At 39.7% G+C, this 24,977-nt stretch overlaps 1 protein-coding gene across 2 annotated transcripts in view; it reads right to left on the reverse strand.

The window, feature by feature from the left end:
* Positions 1-1,120: 1,120 nt before the first annotated feature.
* The window catches only part of vps39 (VPS39 subunit of HOPS complex), a 199,400-nt gene continuing 175,543 nt past the window's right edge, over positions 1,121-24,977 (reverse strand). For both annotated transcript variants that reach the window (XM_028821154.2, XM_028821153.2), the window contains exon 25: positions 1,121-2,955. In XM_028821154.2, coding sequence (XP_028676987.1) covers positions 2,874-2,955 — 82 coding nt within the window. In that variant the 3' untranslated portion in view covers positions 1,121-2,873. The remainder of the gene's footprint in view (positions 2,956-24,977) is intronic.

Here is a 24,977-nt window from a genome sequence, read left to right on the forward strand (position 1 = left end):
CTAAAGTAATAAGTAAGAGGTAAGTGAGGGCTGCGAGGGTTTAGGAAGCTAGATTCAACAAAGCCCAAGTGAGGCTGGTTTGCTATTCTGTTGGCTCATCCTTAGTTAATGACACCCTTACTGACCTCAATGAATTATAATTTTTTTAATGTTACCTGGCGCCAGGACATTTATTAGGTTTGGGGCTGCTTGAGAACACTCTCTGTAGTTTACAAGCATCAGAGAAAGCTAAATCCCCCAAATGCTGAAAGGTCCACCCAACCTTCCACCTTCAGGACCTGCTGAATGGAAATTTAGAGTTGTGGAACTTGACAACCCTGCAGGTGACACTTAGCTTATTCAGTCACCAAGGTCAACAGGTGAAAAAACCACACACACATAAAGGGAACATCCTCTTCTTCTTCTTCTCCTTTCGGCTGCTCCCGTTAGGGGTTGCCATAGTAGATTATCTTCACTGCCACCCAGTGCCTGTCTCACCTTCTCCCTAAACTCAACCTTGCAGTCTTCCTTTTTCAACTTCCACCATTTGATCTTTGGCTCTGCCCTCCCTCTCTTTCTCCTCTTCTTCTTGATCTCCAACGTCATCCTAAAGACCACCAACCTATGCTGCCTAACTACACTTTCTGCTGCCACAACTCTAAAGTCTTTAATATCCTTCAGATTGACTCTTCTGCACAGGATATAATCTACCTGTGGAACATCCTCTGGTCACCTTAAATCAAACAAATCACAAAAGAAAAAAATCAAACCTCAAATAGAAAACTGACTTGAATTCAGCTTAAGGAGTTTATTTTGCTCTTCACACATTTAATGTGGCGTGAAATAGAGTCTAAAACAGGGTATGACCACAAGTGCATGAACAAACAGCAACTCTCAAAAACTGGAACTGGAGTTCAAAATGAGACAACATTTGAATTGTAAAATACATCAATGACTTAAATCTTGTATTTAAGGTAGAAAATGGTGAAATAAAAGCATGCTGTCCTACCTGTCCAGATGTAGGGGACATGTCTGTCCAGTTCCATACAACACATACTGTAAGTACTCAAATACACAGGACTGCAATTTGGAAATTTTAAAAAAAATTCCTGTTTTGAAATATCCATGACAGAAATTAAGAAGTGTTTTAAAATCTTTAATAGTTTTTTAATAAGTTTGTTCATATTAAGCTGTCCAAAGCTGTGATAGCATCAGGTCCTATACAGAATGAAACTGGATATGTGATTATAAACACTTTACATACAAGGTGCCTAAAAGAGGAACTATAATACAAGTGCTTCTGTACAAACGTCTGACGTCAACCTCCTGCTAGAAAGACACATTATGATAAATGTACTTTTTTCCCCACACTTTGACTGATTTTAGTTCGCCTGCATGCATTAGAATGTCCTCTGTCCTAATATTTGCTTGTCACCTAAGAAAAAAATTCAGAGTGCGCGAGCAGGCAGGATCCCCATCACTACAAGTCAGTGATCAAGCATAAAGAGATCCCCTCAAGCGCAATGTGACATTAATAAGAAGAAACAATTATTAGGCACTCTGGTACAGCTGTCCATCAAAAGAATAAAAGTGCTTTAGGTGCATAAAAAGTAGCATCTTGAAATGGCATGGAGATGACTGTGTGTGATGTTGCCAGCTCCTGTCCTTTCAATCCTTCACCTCACCTACCATCCATATGTCATCTCGGCCATAATTTCCAGTTATTTATCACATTGTATCAGCCACAGTAAGACACCAGTGAATCGATAAGGCGATTTTTGCCACATCTTTCTAATCGATCAAAGTACAATTTACAGATAAGAGACAGCTAGTCCCACTAAAAATCCCAGTTTAAAGGCCAACAAGCACTACATATGTAACTCTGCTCCAAAAATGGAAAAATAAAGCTTGTGTTTTTTTTGACAGAAAAGCATAAAAGCAATTTCAGATCAGAGTGGGTGTTTTGGCTAACCAAAACAAAAAATAAAGAGATGGACTGTAGGCACAGCTCTAAAGAGTGAAAGAAAAACACTGAAGAACAGGTGCAAGTTCGTACACGCTGTTGCAAACCAGCAGACTGGAGGAGCATTAGAACGTGTCACAGAAGTAACCGGCCGAAGGACAATCATCAATGTAGTCCTCTGTTTCAATTCTAGCTCAGTAGTCGGTCCTGTAACATAAAGCGGGGACTTGTCTGAAGAAGAAACCGTTTTATTTTTGAAGTGATCCCAGCTATGGGCTGTCCATTGTGCTTAAGCCCCTGGTTTCTTCTCATCTGATTTTTTTTTTATTCGAGTCAGTTCCTTGGTTTTCTCTGACTTCATTTTAGCTCAAGATTATTTTCAAGCTGCATGTTTAGCCCATGAGTAACGCTTCAAGCAAAAGGCAACACATGGGGTGGAGGTATTAAACCCTTTCCAATAAGATCATGTTTCTCTACAGGGATTGACAATCCTCCAAGCAGGAGAGGTCAAACAAAGCTCACAAATCCCCACTCCCCTGTGGCCTGCGCCAGCTCAGAAATCTTTTTTTTTTTTTCCTTTTCCCATCCTGTCTGCAGTTGTCCCTATATGCCAGTTGTCTGTTTCCCACCAGGCTGTCATGACCCCTCCTTTGGCTGCACCTCCCCTTGTATAAAAGTTAGATTGGGAAGGTCCCAGCTGCTTGCATGGCCACAGAACAAGCAGCATAGAAACAAAACTGCTCAATCCAGTTAATGTCCTCCTTTCTCTGTTTTTCTCTTCCAAATTCAACAGCTGGAGCACATGAGAGAAAGCTCATCCTTGCCCCTTATTATCTGCTGTCTAATGTTTACGGTATTGCTTCTTCCAGGCAACAGGTTGAGCAAAATAGCCTGAAATCCAAGGAAGTGAAGCTGCCAGCCAGGCCCAAGTTCACAGCTCAGTAGGACATACACTGCGGTCTTTGCAGCAGAAGTAATGAACCACCACTCCATTGGGGTACCTTGCAAACGCACTGTGAAGACAAAGAATGAGTCCGTGTTAGCCATCTGTTACCACAAGACACCAATTCAATTAATCTGCATCTGGTCTTTACAGATTTATAGGGTCCTTATGGCGACGAGTACAGAGTCCAGTGAAATACTTACTTGAATGGGCCAAGCAACATACAACACGTCACCACTCTCTGGCACCATGATGAGAGTTGTTGGAGCTACCTTACCTCAAAACTTGGGTCTTCCTTTAAAAAAAAATGATCATACCTTGCAGAGCTGTAAGATTTGAACTCTTTTTTCACATACTAAAATTGAATACTGTTAACACTAGAATTACCAGAGTCTACGAAAAAACTCGTAGATCCGGCCCACCTTAAAACCATTCTCACCTCCCTTTTGTCTTCTAAATGTGCCGATTAAGATGAGCAGCAAAAAGCCGGCTATTCCATCCCCCACCATCGCAAAACGTTCACTAAGTTTTCCCAGCTCATGCCTTGTTTGATTATCTGGGAGTGACTGAACTGGAGTTTTAGAGTGGAAATAATAGATCGTTATTTGGAACACACGCATTTCATGTGTGTTCCGTTTCTGCAGTAATCTGTGTAAACACATTGTTAAAACAGAAACTTTTTCATATTTTAGTAATAAATGTTATAAAATGTAGGCATAAACTATAGAATGTGTGAAGCCTGACGGCCAAACATCAAATAAACACTTTCACAAAAGGTTCAAGGATGTCAGAACACCTTCCGTGGCGTAATGCTGAGATTTGCTGACTGAGAGCACGGCAGCCCTGCCGCGCCGTAGACACCCTTGTTCGATTCCCCGCTGGGGAGGAAGTGTTTTTTTTCTCTTTGTAACCTCAAACGGACATAAAATTTATAAATTGGTATGCACTGTAAATCGTTAAGTTTAAAATGTTAATCGCGGTTATTTCTGTTGATTAATTCATGCTTTTTGACTTAGAGTCAGAACAGGAGCTTATTTGGCTTCTGATCTGACTAAGTAACAGCGCCAGTATAAATCACACCCAATCTGACGCTGATCGTTTTCAAATACAGTGGTGTGAAAAACTATTTGCCCCCTTCCTGATTTCTTATTCTTTTGCATGTTTGTCACACAAAATGTTTCTGATCATCAAACACATTTAACCATTAGTCAAATATAACACAAGTAAACACAAAATGCAGTTTGTAAATGGTGGTTTTTATTATTTAGGGAGAAAAAAAAAATCCAAACCTACATGGCCCTGTGTGAAAAAGTAATTGCCCCCTGAACCTAATAACTGGTTGGGCCACCCTTAGCAGCAATAACTGCAATCAAGCGTTTGTGATAACTTGCAATGAGTCTTTTACAGCGCTCTGGAGGAATTTTGGCCCACTCATCTTTGCAAAATTGTTGTAATTCAGCTTTATTTGAGGGTTTTCTAGCATGAACCGCCTTTTTAAGGTCATGCCATAGCATCTCAATTGGATTCAGGTCAGGACTTTGACTAGGCCACTCCAAAGTCTTCATTTTGTTTTTCTTCAGCCATTCAGAGGTGGATTTGCTGGTGTGTTTTGGGTCATTGTCCTGTTGCAGCACCCAAGATCGCTTCAGCTTGAGTTGACGAACAGATGGCCGGACATTCTCCTTCAGGATTTTTTGGTAGACAGTAGAATTCATGGTTCCATCTATCACAGCAAGCCTTCCAGGTCCTGAAGCAGCAAAACAACCCCAGACCATCACACTACCACCACATTTTACTGTTGGTATGATGTTCTTTTTCTGAAATGCTGTGTTCCTTTTACGCCAGATGTAACGGGACATTTGCCTTCCAAAAAGTTCAACTTTTGACTCATCAGTCCACAAGGTATTTTCCCAAAAGTCTTGGCAATCATTGAGATGTTTCTTAGCAAAATTGAGACGAGCCCTAATGTTCTTTTTGCTTAACAGTGGTTTGCGTCTTGGAAATCTGCCATGCAGGCCGTTTTTGCCCAGTCACTTTCTTATGGTGGAGTCGTGAACACTGACCTTAATTGAGGCAAGTGAAGCCTGCAGTTCTTTAGACGTTGTCCTGGGGTCTTTTGTGACCTCTCGGATGAGTCGTCTCTGCGCTCTTGGGGTAATTTTGGTCGGCCGGCCACTCCTGGGAAGGTTCACCACTGTTCCATGTTTTTGCCATTTGTGGATAATGGCTCTCACTGTGGTTCGCTGGAGTCCCAAAGCTTTAGAAATGGCTTTATAACCTTTACCAGACTGATAGATCTCAATTACTTCTGTTCTCATTTGTTCCTGAATTTCTTTGGATCTTGGCATGATGTCTAGCTTTTGAGGTGCTTTTGGTCTACTTCTCTGTGTCAGGCAGCTCCTATTTAAGTGATTTCTTGATTGAAACAGGTGTGTCAGTAATCAGGCCTGGGGGTGGCTACGGAAATTGAACTCAGGTGTGATACACCACAGTTAGGTTATTTTTTAACAAGGGGGCAATTACTTTTTCACACAGGGCCATGTAGGTTTGGATTTTTTTTCTCCCTAAATAATAAACACCATCATTTAAAAACTGCATTTTGTGTTTACTTGTGTTATATTTGACTAATGGTTAAATGTGTTTGATGATCAGAAACATTTTGTGTGACAAACATGCAAAAGAATAAGAAATCAGGAAGGGGGCAAATAGTTTTTCACACCACTGTAATATTGCATTACTTCGATGATGTTTTCTGATTGGTACTATTCGCGTCATAAAATGATTTCTTCAAAACGTCACATATATTTGTTTTGAGATAATGAATAGAGCTGCAAATTACAGGTGCTTGTTCAGTGTAATAGGAACCATAGCACAGAGAGCTGTGTACACTGCAAAAAGTACACATGTTGTAAATGTAGGAAGGGCGCTCCGTGGGTGAGCTATAGCGCGTCTTTATGTGAAAACAGCAGTGTCATATGGGGAGTGTCTGATGATTGCATATAGCGCTGAAGTTACTGCTCTTTACTATGTTTCCTCTGCATGTCCTGGAGTACAAAAGAAACAGCATACAGCAACATGTGGGGACTGGCAAGATTGGGGGAAAAAAACATGCAGTCGTATGTATCGTGATACACTGCAGAGCTATAGCACGTCTTTATGTGAAAACAGCAGTGTCAGATGGGTTAGGGAAGGATCCTGAACGCGACTGAGAGAATGGAAAGTGAATTTAAAAAAAAAAACCAAAAACAAAGCTAACCTTTACAAATATCATAAATTACACCGGCTGTTACAGACTGAAATCAAATGTATCTTTTTATTCTAAAATAGTAAAAATAAGAGCAGTTCACTTCTCAAAAGGGAGTCGTGCAGGATCGAACTCATGACCTGTTGATTCCCAGTCAGCAACTGATACTGTTACGCCACGGCGGCAGTCATAGTAAATGAGGTCAATGTTGCACACTAAGGCGGCTTTTTTTTTTCTGCAGTTATATTTTTGAATAAAAGTGCACTTGTTCTGTTATATCTGTACCTTTCGTGAAAGTGTTTTTGATATTTGGACTTCAGGCTTCATACATTATATAGTTTATGCCTACATTTTGTCATTTACTACTAGAATATGAAAAACGTTTCTGTTTTAAAAATGTGTTTACACAGATTACTGTAGAAATAGAACACACATGAAATGTGTGTGTTCCAAATAACGATCTATTATTTCCACTCTAAAACTCCACTTCACTCCCAGATAATCAATCAAGGCATGAGCTGGGAGAAGTTCGTGCACGTTCTAAGTCGGTGGAGGGATGGAATAGTCGGCTGTTTGCAGTTTGTCTTTATCTGCACATTTAGAAGACAAAAGACGATGGCGGAGAGGTGCGAATGGATTTAAGAAGCAATTTAAGGTGGGACGGATCTACGAGTTTTTTTGTAGGCTCTGGTAATTCTAGTGTTAAAGCACTAACATATACATTAATAATTATGAGCAATGAGCAGCAGGATTTGTAAAGTGAACAATATGCAGCCACCAGCATGGACCTGTGAGTGACTAGCAGTAGGGTCACACACAACGTTGCGCTAGTGCTGCACAGGAGTGCAAGTAACAGTTGCCCAGAATTAGGACAGCTACTTAATTCAAGAACCACGGAGTTCACCATCTTCTCCTTAGTCTGCATCTGCAGTGTCTGTTGTAAATGTGGCACTGACAGCCAAACATCTCCATCCATTCTACCAACTACTTACTCAACTGGAAGATGACACGCCAATCAAAGAACTGTCATCACTGGAGCCCACTCTCACATCCTTGACAGGTGACAGTTCAAACTTCATGTAGCATGTCATGTCATTGAAATACATAAATAATTCAATAATTAAATACAACAAACAAGTAACAAAATATTTTTCGTGACACTAGGGCTGCAAAAACTGATTGACATCGTAGATGATATCTGATGAAGAAAACAGTTGTCAATTTATTCGGAGATTTCTATGTATCATGTGCTGCATGTCACTTTATTGACCAAGAGTGAGGCCTTAGCTTCCCTGAATGGAATAAGCAGATTCAGAAAATGGAATGCTACATTTTTTTCGTTCTCTTTGTTCTGTTATTTAGATTTCTCCTTAGTGAGAATTCAAAATATCTTTTAATTAAAACCAGATGATTGTATTCTGCAAACCCACATGAACTGCTCAATAAAACAACTGCTGGCTGAAACCATATTTATTTTTGACATATTACGGTGGTCAAGTTAAGTAACTTCATATCATATTAGATTTGCTAACCTAAGGAGACACTTAAAGAGATATGTATCATCACAAAGAACACGGTTACCACTTAACTGCTCGAGCAGCACAGACAGCTTATTAACACTAGAATTACCAGAGCCTACGAAAAAACTCGTATATCCGGCCCACCTTAAATCACTTCTTAAATCCGTTCACACCTCTCCGCCAGCATCCTTTGTCCTCTAAATGTGCTGATAAAAGACAAGCTGCCAGCAGCCGGCTATTCCATCCCCCCACCGACTTAGAAGGTGAGCAAAGTTTTCCCAGCTCACGCCTTGATTGATTATGTGGGAGGGAAGTGGAGTTTTACAGTGGAAATAAGAGATCATTATTTTAAAGTAATCTGTGTAAACACATTGTTAAAACAGAAACTTTTTCATATTTTAGTAATAAATGTTACAAAATGTAGTAGGCAAAAACTATAGAATATATAAAGCCCGAATTCCAAAGATCAAATAAACACTTTCACAAAAGCTTCAAGAATGATTCAACAGCTTCTGTGGTGTAGTGTGCTAAGATTTGCCTCTTAGCGCAGAGCAGCTTTTCCTTGCCTCACAGACCTGAGTTCGATTCCCCGCTGGGGATGAAGTGTTGCTTTTTTTTTTCTTTTCTTTTAAACCTCAAACGGACATAAAATTTATACATTGGTATGCACTGTCAGTTACTGAGATTGTTATATTTTCATGTGGGATGCTCCTTTTCAAATATTTTTTTAACAATTGAGACTGCAATTAACAGGAACAACTGTCCTTATAACTTATTTTTAAGATCCATAACACACAGACAGACAGAGCACTGCGTAATAGAGAGACAGGCAGAGAAGTCACTAGATATATAAATAAACAGGGAAGCCACGTGTACTGAAAGAAAAAAAGAACAACATGTGCGTTGTCACTGCTGCACTGAATAAGCGCAGGCGCTCTAACATCACCCCTCCCCTCATCTGACTCTCTCTCTCTTATTCAGTGCAGCAGGGACAACGCACATGTTGTTCTTTTTTTCTTTCAGTACACGTGGCTTCCCTGTTTATTTATATATCTAGTGACTTCTCTGCCTGTCTGTCTCTCTATTACGCAGTGCTCTGTCTGTCTGTGTGTTATGGATCTTAAAAATAAGTTATAAGGACAGTTGTTCCTGTTAATTGCAGTCTCAATTGTTAAAAAAATATTTGAAAAGGAGCATCCCACATGAAAATATAACGATCTCAGTAACTGACAGTGCATACCAATGTATAAATTTTATGTCCGTTTGAGGTTTAAAAGAAAATAAAAAAAGAAAAGCAACACTTCATCCCCAGCGGGGAATCGAACTCAGGTCTGTGAGGCAAGAAAAAGCTGCTCTGCGCTAAGAGGCAAATCTTAGCGCGCCACGCCACAGAAGCTATTGAATCATTCTTGAAGCTTTTGTGAAAGTGTTTATTTGATCTTTGGAACTCGGGCTTTATATATTCTATAGTTTATGCCTACTACATTTTGTAACATTTATTACTAAAATATGAAAAAGTTTCTGTTTTAACAATGTGTTTACACAGATTACTTTAGAATAATGATCTCTTATTTCCACTGTAAAACTCCACTTCACTCCCACATAATCAATCAAGGCGTGAGCTGGGAAAACTTCGCTCACGTTCTAAGTCGGTGGGGGGATGGAATAGCCGGCTGCTGGCAGCTTGTCTTTTATCAGCACATTTAGAGGACAAAGGATGCTGGCGGAGAGGTGTGAACGGATTTAAGAAGCGATTTAAGGTGGGCCGGATATACGAGTTTTTTCGTAGGCTCTGGTAATTCTAGTGTTAATCTACAGTATGCCATTACACAATTTTCATTATTTTTGGTTTACAGGGTCATTAACTGTCCTCTGTACAAGGTACAGTACAGTCAAACTCTTGCATGTGTTAATCCACATGCCAGAAGGTGTCCCTTGGTGCTATGACTTGTGAGCAGAACTGCTTTATACCAAAATATTCTGTCTTCCCTCACCTATGATCGGCACTAACTTTAGAATATTTATTGAACTTGAAGCATCAATGAGTAAGTTTGCATGAACTCACAAATCCAGGATAAGGTCATTGACCTGGTAAAGACAAAAACCTGGTTTCTTAAAAACCTCTCTTTATATCTGCAAGTACATTTCTGGAGCTGTCCTTTGGCAAAATGTTCCAACGTCATTAAACTGTGCAAGAAAGAGTTAAACAGCATCAGCCACCATGAATTCAAAAATAAGCAATGAAGCCTGTGATCATTTTTTTCTGTTTTATAAAAAACAACATCCATCCCCTTTTAAACATCCTCGATCTGAGCCACTGATGATTTGCGGTATGGACAATGGCTACAGCATCACCCAGTCACCCTCTTTCAACATGTTTCTAGCAAATAGCTGGATGAAAACTAAACTAACGCTTTACTACTATGCTTCTGTTACAGGATTAATAATAATAATACATTTATAAAGGATTGCATGAAGCACATGCTTTTCTGCTTGGTAGTTTAACTGAGCCCTGCAAAGGAGTGGCATAACAGTATGTATGCTCCTTGCTTAACACCCAGTGCTGCTAGGATAATAAAAATGCAAGTATTCTAACATAAATAAAATAAGTACTACGTTTGATTACTTTTTAAATTCACGAGTAACCTGACTACTTAATGCATTACACTACTGTTTCTGAAATTGTGCTGCCTAACACAGTACTGTAAGTTCAACTGAAATATTGAGTCAGATTTTAACTTTTCAGTTTAAAACACAATGCAATCGCCCCAGCATTTGTCTCAGAAAATGCATCTTTTAGACTAGTCTACACGTGGCTGCTGAAAGCGCATACAAAGCCAGCCCAGGTAAGATTGAAGAGATTAGAGGGCATAACGCGTGGCTCAAATTTTGGTGCTGGGTAGAAGGTTATAGGTTTATGGAAAATTGGGACTCCTTCAGAAAAGATGGGACCTGTTTCGCCATGATGGGTTACATCTGAACTGAAGGGGCACCAATGTATTGGGGAGGTGTATGAGTAGGCTAGTCGAGGATTGTTTATACTAGGGACGGGGGGGTGGGGCAGGGAGTTTAGGACAGGCCAGGTTTAGAATTATATGTGGAGGAACAAGCAACGTTGTAGAAAAAAATGTGTACTAATGTAAATTCTAACCCAACATTTAAATATGGAAGGGGTAACACATTAAAAATAGCTTGCCTTAATGCTACAAGTATCAACAATAAGGCAAGTGAGTTGGATTTGCATGTAGCAGAGCACAATTATGATATTATAGCAATAACGGAAACCTGGCTAAATAACAAAGATGTGGATGAGTGTAACATAGAGGGATACACATTTATGTTTATGTCAAACAGAATTTAAACACAAGTCCTCTTCAATTGAACAATGAGCCCCATCTTAGTGAGGACATGTGGCTTTGCCAGGAAAGCATTAGGGAAATAGGTCTTATTTTAGGAGTGTGTTATTGACCGTCCAATGTAGACAGTAATTTCAACACACATCTTTTAAGGAATATTAAAACGTTTACAAGGGGATATTATAGTCTTGGGGGAACTAATTATCCGAATAACTGGGATAACCTTGCAAATGAAGGAACACAACAGCATACGTTTTTAGAAGTAATCAGTGACTGTTTTGTAACACAGCATGTTTAAAGCACTAATGCAGGGTGAAGCTTGTCTGGATTTAGTATTTTGTAATAATCAGGATAGAATTGAGGGTGTAGAAGTGATTGAACCACTAGGGTTACATGACCATAATATAATACAGTTCTCAGTGTTTTATAATAGTACGGATGCAATGATTAAAAGTTAGCTTTAACTTTGGTAGGGCAAATTTTGAGCAGATGTGGCAAAGTCTAAGGAGAGTAGCCTGGGATAAGCTTTGAAGTGTGAAGACAGTCGAGGAGTACTGGAACAGGTTTAAAAATGTTTTACATGTAATGCAGGACAGGTACATACCAAAATTTGGAATTAATAGGAAACTTTTAAAAAAACTCCACAGTGGATTAATAAAGAGTTAAAAAAAAGAAGCTGCAAAGGAAAAAACAGATTTATAAGGCATGCAAGGATAATAACTCCGAAATGAATCGTAGGTCATATGAGAACAGGTGGGAAAACATTAAGAAGGATATTAGGTAGCCTAAAAGACAGTTGGAGGGGAATATAGCAGATAAGTCGAAAGACAACCCTAAGAGATTCTTTCAGTATTTTAGTAGTAAAAGAACAGTGAAAGAGGGAGTTAAGTACATCAGGAACAGTAAAGAAGAATTAACACTAGAATTACCAAAGCCTACAAAAAAACTTGTAAATCCCACCTTAAATCCCTTTGCACCACTCTGTCAGCATCTTTTGTCTTGTAAATGTGTAGATAAGCAGCAAGCAGCCTGCTATCACATCCCCCCACCTATGCACAAAGTTTTCTCAGCTCAGCGTTTACCTGCGTGTCAGTTGCTTATAGTTGTAGAGAGTAAATACTATAGTTATTTAGAAATCATGCATTTCATGTGTGTTCCGTGTCTACAACAATCTATGTAAACATTGTTAAAACAAGCGTTTTTCATGTTTTAGTAATAATTGACAAAATGTATACATGAAGCGTATAATTTGTGAGGCCTTTAGTCCAAATATCAAACACTTTCACAAAAGGTACAAGTATAACAAAACAAGCACACTTTTATTCAAGAATATAACTGCAGAAAAAGAACCCGCATTAGGGTGCGACATTGACATGTCTTTATTATGACCGATTTGGTGGTGCAGTGATAACAGTTGCTGACTGGTAATCAAAAGGTCATGAGTTCCATCCTGGACAAATCCGTTTTGAGAAGTGAGCTGCTCTTATTCTTACTATTTTAGAATAAAAACATACATTTGATTTGAGTCTGTAACAGCCGGTGTAAATTTGTGGTACTTACAAAGGTTAACTTTTTTTTTTTTTTAATTCAGTTTTATTCTCTCAGTCGCATTCATGCTCTCCCTCCCTCCCCGATCTAACTAACAGCGCCAGCATAAATTCACACCTGATCTGACACTGTTCATTTTCCAATAATATTGCATTAGTGCGATGATGTTTTCTGATTGGTGTTATTCAGGTCATAAAATGATTTCTTCAAAATGTCACATATATTCTTTTTTTTTTTGCCCGGTGTTACATTGACATCATGCACCAGAAGGTGTTAGATTATTCAGAACGAGCAGGAGCATGTGGGTGGCTGGTTGCTTGTGCTATAACAAGCTTGACCTGGCAGCGATCAACGCACATGTACTGTACAAGGCATGTATGGGGTCCACTGAGAAGAGTGTTCTTTGCTCACTTTGCAGAGGAACATCTTCGTCACTTTTTACAAGAAAAGGCGATGGATAAAGCAAAAGAGGATGCAACATCGACAAGCCTCTGTTCCAAGACCGACGCTTCCCCCAGGAAAACAAACTCAGTCAGTCAGTGCCAGGCACCCCTTCAGTATAATAGGAACTACAGCTTAGAAAGAAGTGTGTACACTGCAGCAGGTACACATGTCATAAATGTAGGAAGGACGGTCCTTGGATGTGTGGGAAGTGTTAACATTTGAATTTGATGATTGCATATAGCGCGGAACTGACCTCTCTCTACTATTCTTTCCTCTGCTTGTCCTAGAGTACAAAAGAAACACCACCATGCACCAAAATGTGGAGACTGGGCAAGATCAGGGGAAAAAAAACGCGGTCACTGATTACAAGCGCAAGAAGGCATGCGAATGAATATGAATAATATGAATAATGTTGCATCAGTGCCACAATGTTTTCCGAAATGTACTATACAGGTCATAAAATGAATTATTCCAAATATCATATACACCTATGTCTCTGTTTTTTGTCAGTGCGGCTTTGATATCATGGATCGTCACTGAAAGAATAAAAGTAAAAAAAAAAAACGCTAACTTTTACAAGTACTATAAATTTACACTGGCTGTTACAGACACAAATCAAAAGTATGTTTTTATTGTATAGTATTAACAATAAGTGCAGCTTACTACTCAAAACAGTAAATTTGCGGCGAGCTGGTTTCAAACTCACGACCACAGGATTATAACTCTGCAGTTCTTACCGCTGCACCACGGAAGCTGTCGTATTGCACTTGTACCTTTTGTGAAAGTGTTTATTTGATATGTGGTCATCAGCCTTCACACATTATAAAGTTCATGTCTACATTATGTCACTTATTACTAAAACATGAAAAACGTTTCTGTTTTAACAATGTGTTTACATAGATTGTTGTAGACACAGAACACACATGAAATTATTTACTCTGTATAACTCTAGGTGGCTCACTCCCACATAATCAAGGCTTGAACTGGGAGAACTTCTTGCCTGTTCTGCGGTGGTGGGGGGGATGGTATAGCAGGCTGTTTGCTGCTTGTGCTTATCAACACATTTACAGGAAGGGAAGGGATTTAAGGTGAACTGGGTTTACGAGTTTTTTTGTAGGCTTTGGTAATTCTACTGTTAAGGAGGCTAGTGAATACATATATAGACCAGTGACGCATACTTTTAGGAAGTAACTGCGCACTGGAGCGATTCCAAAGGACTGGAAAATGGCAATTATCATCACATTATAAAAAAAGGGTGAACGGGCAGATCCAATCAACTATAGACCAGTAAGATTAACATGCATCGCTGGAAAATTAATAGAAGGAATTATTAAGGATAAGGTTGTTCAGTAAAACTCCTATACTTGCCATGTGCTGCTCAATCAGTGTGGGTTCAGAAGAGAGTGGTCGTGTTTAACTAACATGCAGGAATTCTATGATCAAAGTGGAGATTATGATATTATTTATCTTGGCTTTCATAAAGCATTTGATAAGGTGCCACATGAGAGGTTGGGCATCAAACTAAAAGAAATTGGAGTTCAGGGTGATGTTTTTAGATGGGTGCCGAATTGGCTCACCTACATGAAGCAGAGGGTGATGGTGTGAGGAACCTCATCAGAATTGGCTGTTGACGACAGTGGTGTTCCACAGGGGTCAGTGCTAAAGCAGCTGCTATTTTTAATATATGTGTATATATCTATACATATAAAAGTCAATGTGTGCATGTATGTTCCAGCATCACGTCTGAACGGCTGGAGCGATTTTCATGAAACTTGGTACACATGTTCCTCATTGGTTGACTAAAAATACTGTAGGGTGAAATCAGCCATAACCCACCCCCTTCTGGGTACACTGGGGGGGGGGGTACGGGGGGGAATGTTGCAGTCTTGTATGCATGTTATCATCCAGTTGACACTTGGAACGACCACCAGAGGGCAAACTGGAGGCGACTGCCAGCATTCTTTGTTTGAGCACAACCGCAACCCTGTTGCTTTTGAAATTAAATAGAGTTCTATGCGTGGAAGTGTGTGTGTCTGTCCAGCCCGGAAGTGAGACTTGGATCAGGTTGAGGGCTCCAGCTCCGAGGATACACAAGCGAGGCCAGTACAAAATGAAACCACCTAAGAAAGACAGTCGCTTAGCTGCTAATGCACAAACGATGCAAGCACTTCTGCAACATGAATCCTTCTAGCAGAGAGATACCCAGAGTAGTTCTGACGATTTAAATACTTTCTAGGATTAGTATATACCAGGCAACTGCCAGCATTCTTTATTTTTGAGCAGCACCACGCCCCTGTTGCTTTTCAAATTAAATAGAGTTGGCCCGTTCCGAATGTCAACTGGATGATAATATACATACAGGTGCTGGTCATAAAATTAGAATATCATGACAAAGTTGATTTATTTCAGTAATTCCATTCAAAAAGTGAAACTTGTATATTAGATTCATTCATTACACACAGACTGATGTATTTCAAATGTTTATTTCTTTTAATGTTGATTATTTAACTGACAACTAATGAAAGTCCCAAATTCAGTATCTCAGAAAATTAGAATATCAATTAAGACCAATGCAAAAAAAGGATTTTTAGAAATGTTGGCCAACTGAAAGGTATGAACATGAAAAGTATGAGCATGTACAACACTCAATATTTAGTTGGGGCTCCTTTGGCCTGGATTACTGCAGCAATGCGGTGTGGCATGGAGTCGATCAGTCTGTGGCACTGCTCAGGTGTTATGAGAGCCCATGTTGCTCTGATAGTGGCCTTCAGCTCTTCTGAATTGTTGGGTCTGGCGTTTTGCATCTTCCTCTTCACAATACCCCATAGATTTTCTATGGGGTTAAGGTCAGGCGAGTTTGCTGGCCAATCAAGAACAGGGATACCATGGTCCTTAAACCAGGTACTGGTAGCTTTGGCACTGTGTGCAGGTGCCAGGTCCTGTTGGAAAATGAAATCTGCATCTCCATAAAGTTTGTCAGCAGCAGGAAGCATGAAGTGCTCTAAAACTTCCTGGTAGACGGCTGCGTTGACCTTGGACCTCAGAAAACACAATGGACCAACACCAGCAGATGACATGGCACCCCAAACCATCACTGACTGTGGAAACTTTACAGTGGACCTCACGCAACGTGGATTCTGTGCCTCTCCTCTCTTCCTCTAGACTCTGGGACCTTGATTTCCAAAGGAAATGCAAAATTTACTTTCATCAGAGAACATAACTTTGGACCACTCAGCAGCAGTCCAAAGGCGAGACGCTTCTGACGCTGTCTCTTGTTCAAGAGTGGCTTGACACAAGGACTGCGACAGCTGAAACCCATGTCTTGCATACGTCTGTGCGTGGTGGTTCTTGAAGCACTGACTCCAGCTGCAGTCCACTCTTTGTGAATCTCCAACACATTTTGGAATGGGTTTTGTTTCACGATCCTCTCCAGGGTGCGGTTATCCCTATTGCTTGTACACTTTTTTCTACCACATCTTGTCCTTCCCTTCGCCTCTCTATTAATGTGCTTGGACACAGAGCTCTGTGAACAGCCAGCCTCTTTAGCAATGACCTTTTGTGTCTTGCCCTCCTTGTGCAAGGTGTCAATGGTCGTCTTTTGGACAACTGTCAAGTCAGCAGTCTTCCCCATGATTGTGTAGCCTACAGAACTAGACTGAGAGACCATTTAAAGGCTTTTGCAGGTGTTTTGAGTTAATTAGCTGATTAGAGTGTGGTACCAGGTGTCTTCAATATTGAACCTTTTCACAATATTCTAATTTTTCGAGATACTGAATTTGGGACTTTCATTAGTTGTCAGTTATTATCATCAACATTAAAAGAAATAAACATTTGAAATACATCAGTCTGTGTGTAATGAATGAATCTAATATACAAGTTTCACTTTTTTAATGGAATTACTGAAATAAATCAACTTTGTCATGATATTCTAATTTTATGACCAGCACCTGTACAAGACCACAAGACAAGGACATTAGTGAGTCTTTATTGTTTCTTAATAATTATAATTATTATTAACCATTCCTCCCATATAAGTAACATTTCGGGGACTGCCTTCACACTCCTCTTGCTCACTCAGATCTTGTAATTTGAGAGTATTCAGTCTGGCAATATGGTGCAGCCTTAGTTTGTGGAAGACAGACACGACTAAAGACATGAGCATAAAAAGATGGTTGTCAATTTCAAACTGTGTTTCCTCAATGTGCTCCTTGAGAAAAAACATCATCAAGTTTGAGACATGTTAACAGCTAACAACAATCTACATAGTGCTTAAATACGTTTAGCCAAAACGTTGTTTGGAAGCTCACTTGAGCACATAAATGCATAGCTTTGCTAGCTTAGCCTGGCTTAGCTAAAGTAAAGATTATAAAACGGGATTTTCTAACAGCCAAATATAACGAAAACAATTGTTCAGCCTTACCTATGAAATGTAATCCCCCGGGATCTGGTTTGGAGCGTACAGCGGTTTGTACAATCCCAAGCAGCACATTATTCATTACTTCACACCACAGAAGACCAAGTGTTCAATGCTCTCTGGCTGGCTATAACCTCTGCTCCATTGCAGGGACCTGTTCCCTGTAGCAAAAGCTTGAAGTACCCTTTATACTCCAAATGGTAAACAGGTACTAGACTGGAAGAGTTGAAGACTTATCTGTATTGGAGTTAGAAGAGGGTGCCACAATTCCAAACCTAGCTAAAGTAAAGCAACAGCAATTATAAGTTCTTCTTAAATCCAGTAAGAAAGTTCAAGGCAACATCCTGCTTACATACACATAAAATGTGTGTGTGAGAGGGTGGTGGAAACCTGTGTAGACTAGTTCTGAGCAAATGAACACCATTACCATGTTGCAGATGCTAGAAACTTAAGAGGTAGTTAAAGAATTTATCAATCTTGACCACATGAATTGCAAGATCAGAATTCATAAATGATGTGCCTTTCTACAGTTCAACTAAGCTAAACATAAATGTATGTGTTTGGTTTTGTTTGTAGTTCTTCATCTATATATTATACAGATTGTATACTTGCAAATATTCTTCTATTATCCTTATGAATAAATTGTATTAATTGGTTTATTGCAGAAGGCATGTTTGGGTTATTTGTTGAAAAGTAGGTTATTACTATGTTCAAACCACAAATGCAGAACATGAAAGCTATTTAAAGCAGACCTTTGCCCATTTAAGAACTCTGTTCATAAATAGTACGAATCTCTTCATATTTTTAGCATCCTGGCTGGAAGGTGAAACAGATCCCTCATGCACATTACATGGCCTTCATGCTCTCATATGGCCCACAGTCAGCACTAGAGTTATAAGTCTTGTGCATCTTTTTGTCTGTTTTTTCCTTTGCAATTTCTTTTCATCTCCTAAATTACCAAATGCATAGTTTTTTCTCTCTACAGTATAAATCCAAAATGTTGGATGAACTCATACGTACAATGTTTTTAAACCTGCTCCTTGACTGTCCTCACACTTATCCCAGTTGATCCCTTTCAAACTTTGGTGCATCTGTTCCAAATTTGCCCTACCATAGTGAAACGTAACAGTTTTAGTCTTTGTATTTGCATCCTGCCACAACACAGATCTGTATAACATTATGGTCACTTGAGCCTAGTGGTTCAATCACCTTCATACCTGGGATTCCTTCCTTGCAAAATTATTTTTGACAGACAAGATGAATTTAAAACTGATGTTTCACTAAGGTGTAGTTTGCAGAAATAGTACAACTGAAAAAAGTGAATTTGATATATATTTAAAAAAAAATCTAATTATAGTAGAACAACAGTAATCTAAATACAAAAAAATGAAAATAACTGAGAAATCCAATAACAAAAATGGTACTGCAGTTCACACCAATGAGAATATTCTTTTGGATTTTATATTTTTTATGCTAGGTAGTGATTTTGGCTTCTGAAATAAGTCAACAATAAAAGATGTGGGTGTTGTTGATTAACACCACAAAGGTGTTACCTGTTATCCAGCATTAGTGCTGCATATTCATCATGTGTTTAAGCTTATGAAATAATGTCTGCCAGACGCAAAGCTTTCAAGACTTTTGTGCCAAGCTAAACAAACAAAAAAAAACCCAAAAAACAGCTCACTGTGTTTTAACGAGTAATGGCAATGTTCCCAACATGCAGAGGTCAGCCAATAATTAAGTCACTCCAGCCGCGTTTGGACATTATGTTAATGTTCAAGCTTAAATTAACCATCTGCTTTTAAAGATGACAGCTGAAACTCAACACTGCACATCACCGATGACGGAGTGAATGTCACCAGAAATCGGCAGCACAACACATCTTCATTTACAGACATCAAACCTCACTATCTGTTTGATTTATGGAAAATTGTCTGATTTTTAAGCTTTAATTGGTATTTCTTATGCATTCTGATATCTTTTTGCACTAAATACAACATAGATCTAAACCAGATTGAAACAGTGGCAGAGCTTTTTCAAGTAAACAGAACCTCAAAAATAAATAAGAATCGTTTTTGCTATTAAATTACAATAAAGTCCTTTAGTCTCCAATATTTGTGTTTATCATGGTGATGGAGCGTGGTGACATTTTGCATCTTGGTCAGAATTTCACTGTACTCTATACACGTGACACAACTAGGACTAAAGAGACTGAAATATTTTATGGTTGAAATCTTAATTTATTTTTGACAAGAGAAAATTCAGGCAAGGTGCCAAAAAAACACACCAGGTGTGAAAAGATCCAGCAGATTCAAGTTACGACAGGATGATGAAGCGTTCACGGTATATTATAAAACACTGACAGACAGAAGTTAAAATGCAACACATGTGCAGATATATATGTGAACATTTTGGTAAAAGCTAAGTCAGTAAAATAGTACCGAAGATAATTTCTCAGCTGCACAGTACCACACAAGCTTCTGTACATGGCTGGACCACTTTCTGTGTGGCATTTCTACATTTTCCCCAAGTCCGCTTTGTTTCTACACACTCTGCTTATCAAATCAGTGAAGCATGAGAGTGTGGGGGTGTGTGTCCTGCTAAAGGCTAACAATCAAGCCAAGTTCCTGTCCTGACCCAGGGTTGATTCAGACACCCTGCAATCCTGAACTGGATTACACACTTTCAATAATGGATACAAACATGGACAAACTTGTGGATACCCATTGACAAAAAAGAAGAACCCACAGTAGTCTCTGAAATAACTTGAAACTGACCAAAATAATTGGCCCCCATCATTGCTTACTCTGTACTTAACAAAAATCCAAATTTGCTTTAGAGTTTTGATTCAACAGAATATTTCAAATGATAACACATATGAAAATGGCTTGGACAAAAATGATGGGACCCATCTATATAATAAAAGCCCAGCGCAGCGTCCGTGTCCGGGTTCCTTTTGGCTGTATAGCCGCCCCCGTAGAAAAGCCCCAGTCCTTCCCCTCTCAGAATTCCTGCTTACCCCCCTCCGTTCTTTCCCCTTTGTGCACGTGAGTATTTCGAGCCCCGCGTCTTGAGTCAGATGGTTCCCCTGGTCACCAATTCGTGTGTTTCAAGCCGCGATTTTCTATTTTCTCCCTTCCAGCCCACTATGCCTTTCTGTCTTCAGATACCCATGTGCAATTGTACGGAGGAGACCTTACGGAACAATGCCGAAACGAAAGGCAACTGAACCTGCTGCTGCGAGAGAGGACATATTACAGCGTGTGCCAGTCGCTCGCAAGAAACGGACAGTCAGCATTCACACAGATTAGCTCAACGACGCGTCTCTGCCGCACAACGAAAGGCAACTGAAACCCCTACAGAGAGAGAAGACAGATTACGCCGTGATCGCGAAAGAAAGAGGCAAAAGCGTGCCAATGAGACACCCGACGACAGGTCCTTACGATTGCAAAACAACCGTAATAGACAAACTCCTACAGAGAGAGAGGACATATTACGCCGTGATCGTGAAAGAAAGAGGCAAAAGCATGCCAATGAGACACCCGACGACAGGTCCTTACGATTGCAAAACAACCGTAATACACAGAAATGTACGGTCTCGCAAGAAACTCCTAGTGAACGCTCTCACCGTTCTCACTTGCAACAAACTGACACTCACCACTCACAGACATTACCGCAACGACGCGTCTCCATGGTACATCGTACAAGGATTGCACTTCGTCCATTTCAGGAAGTTCATGTCCCTGAACACTTCTGTGACTGAACAATGTCAATTTTGTGGTTCGAAAAATTTCCGTGATGAGAAACCGAAAGACGGCAGATTTAATTCATGTTGTCACAAAGGGAAGGTAGTGTTACCAGCGGTGCGTACACACCCTCTGATACAACGTTTACTTTCTAATACACATGAGCATTCCCAAAACTTTAAAGATCACATACGTTCCTATAATAGCGCCTTAGCCATTGCCTCGATGGGGGCACAAGTTGACAAGGTACCTGGACGTGGACCATATTGCTACAAAATACATGGTCAAATATATCACAAGACGTCATGTTTACACCCAACAAATGGTCAGCAACGAAAATTTGCCCAAATTTATATACTTGACTCGGACGCTGCATTGCGCCAACGAATGGGTATGTTGGAAAACCTTGGCTGTCTTCCTTCCCTAATGAATGATTTGGCCTCATTGCTACATGAAATCAATCCGTATGTAGCAGTGTACAGAATGATGCGAGATTTCGAAAGCGAAGAAACTCAGTCAGCTGCAGTTGCCGGGAGAGTTCCTCAGGATGTTCACATGTGGATTCATCAAAATAAAAGAACTGATAAACGCCGATATAATGCACCTGCAGCAAACGAAGTAGCGATTGTCTTCACGACCCGTGATGGTGAACCACCATTCGAACGAGACATATGTGTTCATCCGAAAGACGGACACATGCATAACATTTCTATCCTCAGTCAACATGCTGATCCAATGACATACCCACTTTTATTCCCTTACGGGGATAGAGGATGGGTAAAGGACACTCCACTGCAAGGTCATGGGAAACGTAAACACATAACTCACTTGCAATACTATTTATATAGACTTGCAACTCGAGATGATTTTCATCCAATACTAAGCGCCGGAAAGCTCTTTCAGCAATATTCCGTAGATGCGTACGTAAAAATTGAAGGGAATAGACTGCAGTACCATAGACAAAATCAGACACAACTACGAAGTGACCTATACTCAGGTCTAATGGACCACCTTAACAACCTCACAGCGAACGAGGGCGTAAATCCTGGTACTTTATGCATACTGCCATCGACTTTTCAAGGAAGCCCCAGAGCTCAACAACAAAATTTCCAGGATGCCATGGCTATTGTGCAGAAGTTTGGGAAACCAGATATCTTCCTGACGTTCACGTGCAACTCTCGATGGACAGAGATACAGCGTAATCTCAAGAATAGCGAACAGGCACATGATCGGCCAGACCTAGTAGCCAGAGTATTTCAGCTAAAATTGTTTACCAATAAGTCTCGCATTAACTCTTTCAAAGTACTTGGATGTGCAGTAGCCCATGTATATGTCATTGAATTTCAGAAACGTGGTTTACCACATTGTCATTTACTCCTCATCCTTGCTAATGACGACAAGCCAAACAGCCGCGTTTAAACAGGGAGTCCTTCAACTGTGGTCATCCAACGCGCAGCGTAGCGTGCACCAGGTCGCTAGTAACATAATATTCTGTTGCATCACCTTTAGAGGTAATCACTGCAAAGAAGCTATTCTCCGACCTCTCAATGAGACTTCTGCACTGTCCACGGGTAGTTTGGCCCACTCTTCCTGTGCAAACTGCTCCAGTGGTGCCAGGTTTGAAGAAGGTCTTCTCCAGACTGCACTTTTCACTTCTTTCCATAAATGTTCGATAGGATTCAAATCAGAGCTCATAGATGGGCACGTCAGAGTAGTCCAATGTTTTGTTCTTAGCCATTTTCTTGGGTGCTTTTAGCTGTGTGTTTTACGACTGAGAAAGAGCCTTCTGACACTGGGCAGTACATTTGCTAATCTTGAGATTTCATTGCCCTCTGCACAGACTTAAGGCACCCCATGCCTTACACAGCAAAGCAGCCTGAAAACATAACCAAGCATCCTTAATGTCTCTTAGTAGGTCTGGTGCTCTTTTATTTGAAAGCATCATTTTTTGCCCATGGAGACAGAGCTGATGTAACCTGCCAAAAAGCTCCAGGTTTCTCTCATCTGTCCAAAGGCCATTCTCCCAGAAGCACATTTTAGCAAATCCCAGTCTGGCTTTTTTATGTTTGTCTTCCAACACTGGAGTCTTCTTGATTCTTTGCCATTGAAGCCACTGTCACTCAATAAGTGACAGATGGGGTAATCGGACATTGATGGACCTTGACCTTGCATCTCTTTGGAAGTTGTCCTTGGCTTTTTGTCTATCATTCTCACTATCCTTCTGCCCATTCTAGGGTAGATATACCACTAGGGGCCATGTCGATGAAGTTTGGCTACAGTCCCATGGACCTTAAACGTCTTAATAACATAGGAACATTACACTGCTTGGAGAAGGTCTTACAGCCTTAGCCTTTCAGGTACTTGTCTAGAATTTTCTTTCTGATTTGCTCAGTGAAATCTCTCCTTTGCTTTCTCTGGTCCATGTTCAGTATGAGACATACGATGATACCAAACAGCAGACTGATGACTTTTCTCAATTTAAATCGGCTAAATTACTGATTGCATGACTGGAGACTTGTGAGATACGAAAAAAAAACAAACAAAACAAAACAAAAAAAAACTGAGTTTGAAAAATCACTCAAATCCAATTATTTAGGATCTTTTCTAGGGGTACCAGCAAATGTGTCCAGGCCATTTCTAGAATATTTTTATAGAATGAGCTATACTTGATCTCTTGTCACACTTCCTTTGCTTTACTCGATGACATATCAAAATCATACAGATATATGGAGGACAATTGCTTTTCATTTTGTCACTTTTCAGGAGGCATATGGCACTTTTTCCAAAGATATTTAAGGGTACCAACAAATTTGTCCATGTCTACATAAGGATATCACTAGCAGATAATTGGGTAAACCTTATAAAATTTTCACCATGTTCGTTTCCCCAAATATTCTTCAACATCTTTTTCTTGAAAATATTACTAATTGTACAATGAATGACCTTCTCAAATACCAATAGCTGCAATGTGTGAAGTAAAAGTCAACAGAGGTTTTGCTTAAGTTATATAATGAACTGGTGAAAATACATCTGGAGTATTGTGTCCAGTTTTGGTCCCTGGGCTTTTAAAAGATAGAGCTGCTGATTAATTGTCGTTAATGTAGTTACTAAATCTTATTGCCTTGAGGATGTCAAATTATAGGACTATGAATCGCAGAGGATGATGGATTATAGGATTCCGTGACGACTTTCAGCACAGTTTCAAGTTTCCAAACTATCGTGAGCTTGTCACATTCTAATAGTCAACAATGTGCTGCCTGACAGCGCTGATGCCTGTTCAAATGCTTCCCAGGTCTGGCAAGTTGAGCTCCACTCCTGGACTGTTCTTTTTCCATTCTGTCATAGTAGAACAAATGCAAAACATCAGACAGACAAGCCTCTCTTCTGTCTGCGAGGTCATACTTTACCAGGTGAGCAATCACTGGTTGTCAACTCAAACACACACACAAAAAGAAGAACAATCATATGCCTTAAGACAAAAATTAAATCTGCTTAAATGTGCTGCAACAAGTTGTAAACCAATATGTCTAAGTCACTGGATTGCACCACAATAAATGAATGGTACGAATGAAAATTGCTATAAAAATCATGCAGTGTGATGGGAGCTTTAAATAACCAGAACACATGGAAAAACAGAATGAAAATTAAGAAAACACACTAAATTATCTCCATGCACCACACAAATGCTTGGTACATTCCAATAAAAAAATTAGCAAACTCATTTATGAAAGAGTCATTAATAAGATACAATTAAGAGAACAAACTCAATAGAAAAAAGTGAAAAAATAGTACAATTAAAAATGACAGTCAACTTTAGCAA

This window comes from Erpetoichthys calabaricus, chromosome 16 (genome assembly GCF_900747795.2).
Source record: "Erpetoichthys calabaricus chromosome 16, fErpCal1.3, whole genome shotgun sequence".
In the NCBI taxonomy this organism is placed as follows: domain Eukaryota; kingdom Metazoa; phylum Chordata; class Cladistia; order Polypteriformes; family Polypteridae; genus Erpetoichthys; species Erpetoichthys calabaricus.